The sequence below is a fragment of the Coffea arabica genome, chromosome 9c (assembly GCF_036785885.1).
Source record: "Coffea arabica cultivar ET-39 chromosome 9c, Coffea Arabica ET-39 HiFi, whole genome shotgun sequence".
Lineage (NCBI taxonomy): Eukaryota > Viridiplantae > Streptophyta > Magnoliopsida > Gentianales > Rubiaceae > Coffea > Coffea arabica.
This window is the reverse complement of record NC_092326.1, coordinates 31,655,487-31,666,222: the sequence shown is the minus strand read 5'-3', so window position 1 is coordinate 31,666,222 and position 10,736 is coordinate 31,655,487. Positions and strand designations below refer to the sequence as shown.

Genomic DNA, 10,736 nt, shown 5'->3' with positions numbered 1-10,736 from the left:
TATCTTAATTAATTAAATGGCTCTAAATTGTCTAATCAAAACTTACTCTAAAAAAATAAGTGACAAGCTGATCACTTATCATTTTACGTAGAATACACTCAAATGTTAGTATTTTAGTAAATAACAATTCATTAAATTAACGATTTCAGATTTCAGTTTTATCAAATACAGGCTTAGGGTCTGTTTGATAACATAAAAAAGTGTTGAATCTGAACTTTTTCAGACATTTAGATGTTTTGAGTATTTGATAAATGAAAATCCATTTGCTCAATTTGTTAAGTAGTGCTGAACTTGTGTGTATTTTTTTCAGCACAAGAATACTAACTGAATGCTTAATTCTGATAAAAATCAATAGAATTACTTCAACTACCTTATCTTATCTACCAAACCTACCCTTGTTTATTAATTATATTCAAAATCCTTATCTAATTAAACAACTTAACATTCTCTATCTAATGATTTTCTATTTCTCTTTTCTGCCTTTTTAATGACTTTCACATATTACCCATACTCATAATATAATATATTTCATCTTTTATATTAATTTGATTTAAAAATAAATATTGTCAATTTCATACCTAAAAATTTTAAGCTAATTAAATCATAGGTTCTATTTCTTTTTTGGAAGAAAAGATATAAGGGCAAAATTGTTAAATTTAACTTATTAAGCATTCGGTTATAAATGTTTATCAAACAATATAAATAGATTCAGCATTAAAATTCAGACATTCATATATTTCTTTTTAGTGCTTAAAATTTAGTAAATTAATTATTTCAATATTCAAATTTCAGAATTCAGACTCAACTTTATCAAACAAAACCTTAGTCTAAACTCTGAAATGAACAAGATGAAATAGGCATTTCAATTGTGAGGTAAAATCTTAAAATGATACGAGGTTCTTAGAAATAGAGGAAATGCAAGTATTTGACTACGGTTGTAAGATATATTAACGACTACTTCACATCATAGTTTGTTCATAAGCAACAAGATACCTAGAACATTAACATTATAAAATTGAAGCAAAAGATGTTCTAGGAGTTTAATCTCCGTAATAGAATGTGCAAAGGCCTTTTTGCTGGGATCCAGCGCATCATAGTGGATCTTCTGTAAATTGAATGAAATTAATGAGTGCTGAAATATGTATTGAGTGCCCCCATTATGTTTATGCCCTTTTCTTCTTGTTTCTGTTGTAACATTCCACTCATTTGTTGGTTGCCCAAAGATGTAGCAAAACATTTAAATCTTTGGTATGAGTGCAAAAGGGTGATAAATCTCATTTCTCCAGCCACAAACCTTTGTTCTGTTTATGATCTGCTAAGGGCAACTAATACATGCGTGAATAGGAACATCTATCAAATTACTCTCAGAAGAAGCAGAGTAGCAATAATTGAACACCAGCCACTCTATGTAATATGCAAAAAAAAAAAAAAAAGCCAGCATATCCTGCAGTAGTTAATAAATTATCCACGTTCTCTTTTGCCCTTTACCGTCCCTAGCACCACCAAAAGGTTCAAAGGTAGGATACGGCTGCAAATAATCCCAAATCGAGCCGAGTTTGTCTTTGATTGCAAGGTAGCTCTTCTACACCTGGCAAACCTAGGGAATTCCCCAGCTCATCGGACACCAAGCTGCGGTCGTGAATAGCCTTTGAAACAGCAACTCAATGAATGCTAATTGTTCAACACCCAAGAATGCTAAAACTGCATCAACAGAACCAGTTTTGAAAAGTGAATCTCAATAACACGCTTCTAATCAGATTTTAGTAGAAACACTAGCCTAGATCAATTCAAGAAGTAGCGTAACATGTCACCCTTAATAGAATAGCGTAGCTCAAACTTTGGCTTATTACAAGACAATATGCCAATCCATTCCATGAGTTTCCTTTATGAGCAAATGAAGTCACCAAAAGTGGTAATACACAAAATGTAGACAAAGCAGTACTGGCAGAATCATAGAAATCCAAAACTCTGGACAAGCCAAGAGAAGATGTCCATAAAATTACAGAGAATTGTGAAACTCTTTTTCCTAACAGGAATGAAGTACATATCCAAATAAATGAGACGATCATTTTGAAGAAATTGATTTAGCACCTACAGAATCAACTCCCTGATTAAAGCATAGGAAATGGGCTTGCCTCATAGTTAAAGTCTCACGAGCTGTTGGCCAGAGCTGCAAGGGATTGTCAACACCACATGAACTTTTAATGAAACAGAAGCCTACATGTTACTCCATTGACAAGCCTACTAGTCTCGTTAACCAAGGAGAACTCTAGCTAAATTTCCATGCGTAAAACAGACACCAGAGGCACTGAAAAAGATGTATGAAGCTCAAACATCTGGCACAACAGTTGAAAGCGCATTACACAATGCCCAAAGGTTTTCCTGTCAACAAAATCAAAGTAAACCAGCACTAATCGATAACCAAGTCTGCATAGTCAAAATATTCATCGTCAAGATCAGAGAATTCATAATAATCATCATCCAAAGACATATGGTCGATGTCTGAAAATCTGAACGAATAATCTTCATCAGATGATTCAAAATCCTCAATGTGACATTCAAACTCATAATCTTCAGTTGAGTCATGAGGGCGCTTCAATTCTTTGATTTGTTGAGAACACCTTCTTTCTAGACTACCTTCAAGACAAAGATTGAAACAATGCCGCAAATCAAGTGACTCAAGGTGATGGCAACCATCAAGAATGGCCTTTAGTCCTTCATTTGTCATCTTGTTTCCAAAAAGCTGAAGATGACATAATGATGGCATATTTTCTGCAACAGCTAATGCCTCCTCATCACATTCTATTTGTGGCCGTCTAAAGCCTTGGCTATTCAACCTAAAACACTTTAAATGAGGGCATGAATGACCAACAGCTTCAATAGCTTCTTTGGTGATTCTAGTATAGTACAGTTGCAGTTCCTCCAGATATGGCATTTTCTTAACCGCTTTGCTTAGTGCTTCACCAGATAAATGATAGCAAAATACTAGCCGTAGACGTCTGAGTTGACCTGATCTGTTTGCACCAATAATAAAGCAGAAAATACGGAAAATTAAGGCATATTCTACCATCTATGATATTGGAAAGGAATAGAGATAAGCAGTCATAACTCCATAATACACTACAATGAGATGTATTAAAGTATTGAAAAAAAAAATAACCATTATGGCTTAAGGTCCAAATACATATCAGTATACATTACACCAAAATAATTATCTCCATGCTGTTTACATCTCCTAATGGCCTTGGATACTCTATGGCAGTTAAAATATCTAGTTCCCAATTTGATCATATAGTCATTCAGTAAGGGTTAGGCCTTGTACAAAAGTATAAACTCAATTCTCTTTAACAGGTGCAATTCTCTTACAGACACAATAGACCACATGAAATGATCAAGGTTATTTCCAAAAGAAAAGGAAAGGAGATACATAATACAAGCAAAAACTATATCTGGTCTTTTTATGATACATCAAATTCACCACAATTCATAAATTGCTTCAAAATCCCAGAAGACCTCAGCAGCTGAGAACATTTTCAGCAGTCTAACAACTACTATGAAACATAATTTGCCTTCAGGACATGACATAATATTGTAACAATAGACCCCTGCAACACTATGGGTATTCAACCTTTCTATTAGACTAGTTGATGCTGGCAAAGAGAGAAAGCAAAATGATATTATTAATTAATAAAACCCTAAGCTCCATTTGGATGATGCTATATATAAAATATATGTTTTCGAAAAACTATCAATGTTCCAATCACCGTTTATTTCACATACTCAGTTTATCCAATATATGAAAAAAAAGGGATACTTTTCTTAAAAACACCCTAAAAGCAATATCCAATCAAAGCCTGGAGTATTTGGGTGGCACAAAGCAAACCCTAGATGTAGGCTGAATTACAGCAACATGTTTGGGTTCTCTGATAATAAGTTACACAAGAGGTACATTTGATTAACCATAAGACACAATAAGGCTAAACTAGAATGAAAAGAAGCTTAACTGTAATACAAACTAATTTAATTCTGTTTCTTTCTTCTAGAAAAAGTAAATAAGATCTATATAATACTAAAAACCTAACCAGCCACAAAAGTAGACACCATCAAAGTCCCAAGTGACAAAAGCACCTCATTTCCACAGTAAATATGCAGTGCCCATGATCATTATGGTCCTGCATCAATGTATTTTTCTGGCACTTTCCAGCTAGAAATTTACAGTGTCATTGTTTTCCTTAATTTATCTCATAAAAACTTAATCGAAAGCACCCATGTCTAGAAACGCAGTGATGGTGCTGGTATGGAACAGGGTTGGATACAATCAATTGTAACTTGGATGCGTTGACTTAAGATTGGGGAGACTACACTGGAGCAAGTTTGGCATGAACCCTCCTGGCCATTGAGGTGAATTGAAGAAGCAATTCAGCTATATAAAGAAATTAGCATACTCAAATACATGTATAAATTTTCTACTACCATGGAGTTCCGAGTCCTAATATAAAACATGCTCTACACCATATCCAAGTACCTCTACTGAACTTTTGCAATCAAAACCTGATAGATACAACCAACTGCAAGTAACATGGATGCAATTGCAGAATACTTAACACATGCATAATGAAGTGCAGCAAAGATTACCAATAACTATCCCTCACCCTTGGTGCGGTGGAATGCAGGGCTTTCCCTTCAAATGCAAATGACTAAAAATGTTATAGGTAGATTTAGTGGTGACTAAACTACTAAAGACAGTTTCCATATCGTTTGTGCTATATTCAAGGCCATTAGTCCTAGGGTAATTTCAGCAACAACACTGTGTGACACTCATGAGTAAACTGAACGAAAATCATGGGTAACTTTTGCTAGTACACTAATTCTATCTAGAAAGAACATGTAAAAGAATTGAGAGAGAGGTACAAAAACATGGAACAGAGACGCTACAGCCATACAGAAAGTCTTATTAACAGATATATGATCTAGGATGAATATGCAAGAATAGTGACATTCTGGATTTCATAAAGTGCGTTATCCAAGGATTTGCAGCTGTGTCACAGGAAGAGGAATTATCTACTATACCGATTTTATCATATTAAAAATAAACTCTCAATAAAGGAAAATTAAAAAACTATCAGCAATCTACTGAGGGAAAGTTCAATGACTTCTTAGTCTACTTTTTGGGTCTCAAATAAGTGCTCTAATACTCATGGGCCACTAATACTCAAGTAGCATGCTTACAAGAGCATGTGAAAACCAATTCTAGAAGAAATGACAATATTCATCATTTCAATTCAAACCAAAAGGCTTTAATTTTCTCCGACATGCATTGATTCTCCTATAGTTCCAACCCACATATAACAATATGACCCAAATATAAGTGCCAAGATTACCAACAACAATAACTAAGAGTCTCCATTTGATCTATAATTTTAGAAGTCATTTTTTTTTTTGGTTGCAATCCAATAAAAAATTACATTACCAATCAACATAACTAATGGTTTAATTTTAATCACTTATTTTTTTAACATAACTTGATCCAATATTGAATAAAAAGAATTGCAAAAGCAATAGACGTTGTTAATCTCTGGTAGTAGATTCAATTCTAGAGCTTACACAGGCATAAAAAAGTAACAAGAATGAGGTAGCACCAAAGAGTTAATTAATAATAATGATTGAATGTCCCTCATTTTCCTCGAATTTGTCGGTCTTTCTGTCAAAAGCTTTTCAATGTCACAAAGCACTGTAAATGGTGAAAAAGATTCCCATATGGGGCAGGCCAAATTAACTCTAAACCCACCCATGTTTCAAGAACTAGATTCTTTTTCTTTTTTTTTTCCCTTTAAAAAAAAAATTAACCCCAACTATGCTCCAGTATGGGTTTCCTAATCAAACTGTATTGTATTCTAGGTCACTCTATCAAATTGTATCCAATCTGGAATACTTTAAACAGTTAACAAGATCCTCATGTGGGACAGGCTATTTCGGCTGTGAATTGCCCGGGTGACTACATTTCCTTTCTAATGGCCCAACTACACCTGCAAAACCCATAATTATTACCGTTCCCCGCATCAGTCCTCTAGGTTGTCACAAACAGGCTAGGAATAAACTTGCTCAAATTTCCTGTTTCTGTTGTATTATATAGAGGCGTGACCTGTAATTTACTTCTGAATCAAATCAAATCCTGTCCATTTTCCACCCATTTAATCTTCTCATACACTAGTTATCTGTATTATGAATATATCCCTAAAATAAGCACTTGGCAAATGGAAATTGCCCAGTTTAACGGAATAAAATTAATCTCCGTTGCACTCAAACTACAATTTGCTAGGGATAATTGAATTTATTCCTCAACTCAGCGATATAAATGAATTTGCTACGCAATAAAGCTGAACTATGTCTCAAGAATTCAAAAAAATTCACAGTTATTTTTTCGAGGGAAAATCATACCGCTGGGAGATGTAACAGAGCAAGTCATCGGTGCCAAAGAACTCAATGTTGATATCAATCAACTGGCCTTGGCTACGATCAACAGCGTGGCGGCAAATCTTCTCAAGGTCATAGGCGGAGTCCAAGAGGCTTCCGTCGTTCCGCATATCATTGCGCAGGTCGATAATGCGCCACATGGCAGGGTCGACGCACAGGTCCCGCCAAGTTTTACAAACCAATTGGACGGTCGTGAGAATCTCAATTGTACCCAATTTTTGCAGAATTATCGTTGTTATCTCTGGCGGCAGCTCCACCCACGGCGGTGGCGGAGTTGATGCCGGTGGGATTGACCCCATTTTTTAGGGATTTATTCGGAATGAAGGGTCTGAGGGCAGGGGAAGATTGAGGAATGGCAGAGATATACGGTTGATTTTTTAGTACAGAGCCAACAGCTAGTTTGGGAGTTTAGAAAGGAAAAGATGAGAAAACTTAAATTAAAAAAAGAAAAGCAAAGAAAAGAAGTAGGAGAAATTGTTTCGGAGTTTTGGAAAGGGAATAGCACTAATATTGATTTTTTACTAAAGTGCCTAACCTTTTTATGTTTTTAAATTATATTTGAAGAGTAAGTATGATATTTCATTTTTAGTTGCTAGAGTGGTCAAGTTTTCCTTCCATTTCATTCCACTCTTGGTCGAAAATGCTAGTGGGTATTTAAAGAGAAAAAAATCTTTTCATTTTCATTGCTTTCCTTTCCTTCCTCCCACTTAAAAATTCCCAAACCTATAATTTTCAAATCTTTCTCTTTAAATCCTTTCTTTTCCTTTGTTTTCCTTCCATCCAAACGGACTATAAAGGGCGTTGAAGGAATTGAGCATTTTTTTTAAGTGTAGATGGGAAGTTTTGACTAGGGATGGCAACAGGATCCTCGCAGAGTATTGGGCCGAGGGATGGGGTGAGATAGGAGTGGGATCGGGGGAAGGGAGGGGAGGGAGTCGGGAATTTTCTCTTCCTGTTTTAAATGAGGCGGGAATGGGGGACGATACCCGCGCCCCGTTCCCTATTTCAACTTATTAATATAAATAAGAATAAATCTTATATATACTAACAGTGTATACACTATCACGGCTGGATACATTGTGAGGATTCGAAAAATTTTCTTATTTTTATCGAATATTATTGGTTTATTTAAATATTTATTCATCCGTTTTCTTCGAATAATTTATTCCAACCATTTTAAGTCCATTCATATGGAACAATGTCTCTCTTATGTTTTTAAAACGTCCCATTAGCAAATTTAATTTTTCGAAAGTTTGTTTAAGTGAGGAATAACGAGTATACGTGTTTCGAGACGATATTTTAGCCGAGAGTACAATTACCTTGGACAATTAAGAATGATCAATAGTAGATTGAGAAAAATTAATTGAGGGAGTAGAGATGAATGAGTTCTAATTAAGTTACCTCATGTTCGCGTCGAATGTTTTCAAAAAATCACACCGCGCGGCAAATTGGAGGCTCGAGGAATCAATGTGTGAGTACTCATGGTTTATTTCTAAGATAACTATTTTTTATGATTAATTACCCTAATATTAGTTACTTCTATTATTGTTACAAGAATTTCTTTTAAGTTTCACTTTATCGCGCACGAATCGAAAATTCGCGTAAATCGAACCAGAGCGGCTAAGTGGAGATTTAAGAAACTTAATCTAAACTACTAAGAGTGAATAATTATAATGCTTAAGGAAGTGCATTAGATGTTTAGTGCACAAGTGAAACAAACCCGAGAGCAAACGGGCACGAAACGCGCGCGTACGCGCACTATTGGAGAGTTGACTTTTGTGCACAATGGCCACCAACCACCAAGCTTCCATGTGAAGCTTCATTATCAGATTTTCACTCCCTCTCACCTCACTCATGCTGGCCGAAACTCCATAGGAGGAAGAAGACTAAAACCTTTCACTATATCACCTCATATCTTCCATCAAATTCACTCCAAATTCATACCACAACTTGCAAACAACTTGGAGACTATCTTGGACTAGGAAAAGAGCACCATTTCCACGGTTTCTTGGAGCTCAAAGTGACCGAAAATTCTGCTCTAACAACACCAAGAGGTAGTGAATCATCCAACCTTTGAATCTTAGGGCCTGTTTGGAGCCTTGGTTTTTTATCAAGTTTGTATAATACTAGTTTTTTAACAACTTTTGCTACAGGAACCCCAAAAAACTTATCAAAATTTTTAACCTACACACTTCAAAAATACACAAAAAACCTTCCTTTCAACTTTTCTTCCTTTTCCTTCCCCACCATAAGAATTCGTGATGCACGTCATCGTAGTAATAATATTCGAATTCGGGTTCGGGTTTGGGCCAGGGTTGGGTCTACTAGGGTTTTGGAGGAAGTAGCTGTGGGGGACAAAGGGCGGTGGAGACTGGTGGTGGGGATGAGGCCATGGTGGCACTGGACCATTAAAGAGCTGTTGGAAGGGGAGGGTGTGGCTGACAGCGGCAACAGCGAGGTCGCGAGGAAAAATCCGGGCAGGCGACGGCTGGGGGAGTTGTGGTTGTGGCTGTGGGGAAGGGGCATGCTGAAGCTGGTGGTGGTGGCAAGTGGGCGTTAGTGCTGGAGTTGGAGAAGGAATTTTCCGCTGTCAACTAGCAGCGGGGCCTCGCTGCTACCGCCGGCCATAGTTGAAGTAGCAGAGGACTAAAAGAGTTGGAGAGGCAGCAGATACAGTAATACTAGCAGCAAGCACTACATGCCATGGGTAGATGGTGAAGTTGGATGGGCAGATCGGATCAGATTTGGATTAGGAAATTGCAAAGCAGTTTCCTTTCTACGAGGAGGAACTCCTCCATTTCGATTTGAGTTCTGCTCCTCCGCACATCAACTTCTACTCGTCCACTTCTACGAGGCAAGAAAGGGAAAGGGAGAGGGAGAGGGAAAGGGAAGGGTGGCAAGGGAGGGAGAGGGGAAGAGAAAAAAGGAAAAAAAAAATGCAGAAAGAAAGTTGCTGCCATGGAAGTCTAGGGACAGGGAACAGGGGAGGGAGAAGAAGCGGGAAGGGAGGAAAGAAAAGGAAAAAGAAAGAAAGAAAAAAAAAAGAAAGAAAGAAAGTGAAAAGGAAAAAAAATTCATCTTACAAAAGTTTTTCTACAACTTCTACAGTGATCTACAGTAAAGTTTTATACAAACACCCAAAAAACTCACTTTCCAAACAGGCCCTTAGTTTTAGTGAGTTAAATTACACTTAGAAGCTTGTAGCTTCATGTAGGTAACTTTGGTTGGTTGAAATTCATGTGAGTAGGCTCTATAAAATCTCACAATGAATATGTTGGACTGATATGGTGATTTTGGATATTATTGATGTTGATTAAGTGTTAAACTAGTGGATTTAGGTTGAAAAGTGGAAAGAAAAATCAAAGGAAACCAAAGAAAGGAAGGGGCCGAATCTGCCCTATTCTTGCCGCAGTCTTAATTCGATTTTTTTGTGATCAAATTATCTTGATTTTGATGTAGATATGTTGTATAGGTTATGTGGAAAGTTTTCACCAAAAATCACTTGATTTGGTTAGGTAAAAGTTGCATTTTCGAAAATCCTTCAAACCTGGAAAACGTGTACAGAGGTACTCTGGTAGCGAACTTTAAACGATCATAGCTCTTTGCTCCGACGTCGCAATTGAGTGTTATTTGTGCATTTGAAACTAGACACTTCCAGTTTTCTAACAGTATAAAATTCATCCCCTGATTCGACTTGAGTGAACGGTACTAGTTCTTCAAAGTTACCTGTCCTGTTTCACTGCTGTGCTAGAGAACCTGTGATGTGCTGTGACTTGTTGTTTGAATTTGAGCTAGCTATGAACAGAATTTCAAAAGGATTTCTTCTGAGAAATTGTAGCTCTATAAATTTAGTTTCCAAAGCTACCAATCATGCCCAATTCCAAGTTGAATTGACTGAGTTATGGCCAAATTACAGACCTGCACCAGAGATAGAAAACCCTAATTTTGGGCTAGCTGATGGCTTAGCTCGAATTGGGACTTGTTATTTTGAAACTTTTGGTGTTAATCACCTACCAAAAGTATTTTGGATGTTTCTTAGATCTTTTCTTCATAAATGAATTATGTTTGAGATGATTTCATTGGCCAAATATTTGAAAACGGAAAATGGAAGCTTGAAGACAGATTTGTCTTTGGATTCCCTTGATCTTTGGTAGTTTAGTTAACTACCTTCCCTTGTGAATTTTCAAGTGAAATTTGGTAGAGGGGTAATCTGGAAAATTGCCTAACAGTCTCGATTTTTGGCCAATTTTGAGCTGCTATAT

The 10,736-nt window shown here is 36.5% G+C and overlaps 1 protein-coding gene across 2 annotated transcripts; it reads right to left on the bottom strand.

The window, feature by feature from the left end:
• Positions 1-1,251: 1,251 nt before the first annotated feature.
• Positions 1,252-6,958, bottom strand: LOC113707922 (F-box protein SKIP19). 2 transcript variants are annotated; one of them, XR_011821099.1, is made up of 3 exons: positions 6,439-6,958; positions 2,136-3,014; positions 1,252-1,701 (listed from the first exon to the last, which is right to left on the bottom strand). XR_011821099.1 is itself a non-coding variant. In XM_027230320.2 (2 exons), the coding sequence occupies exons 1-2, from the start codon at positions 6,771-6,773 to the stop codon at positions 2,411-2,413; spliced, it is 939 nt and encodes a 312-aa protein (XP_027086121.1). In that variant the 5' UTR covers positions 6,774-6,958; the 3' UTR covers positions 1,818-2,410. The 2 variants fall into 2 exon arrangements, 1 of the variants encoding a protein (XP_027086121.1); XM_027230320.2 differs by lacking the exon at positions 1,252-1,701 and having other exon boundaries at positions 1,818-3,014.
• Positions 6,959-10,736: the final 3,778 nt, after the last annotated feature.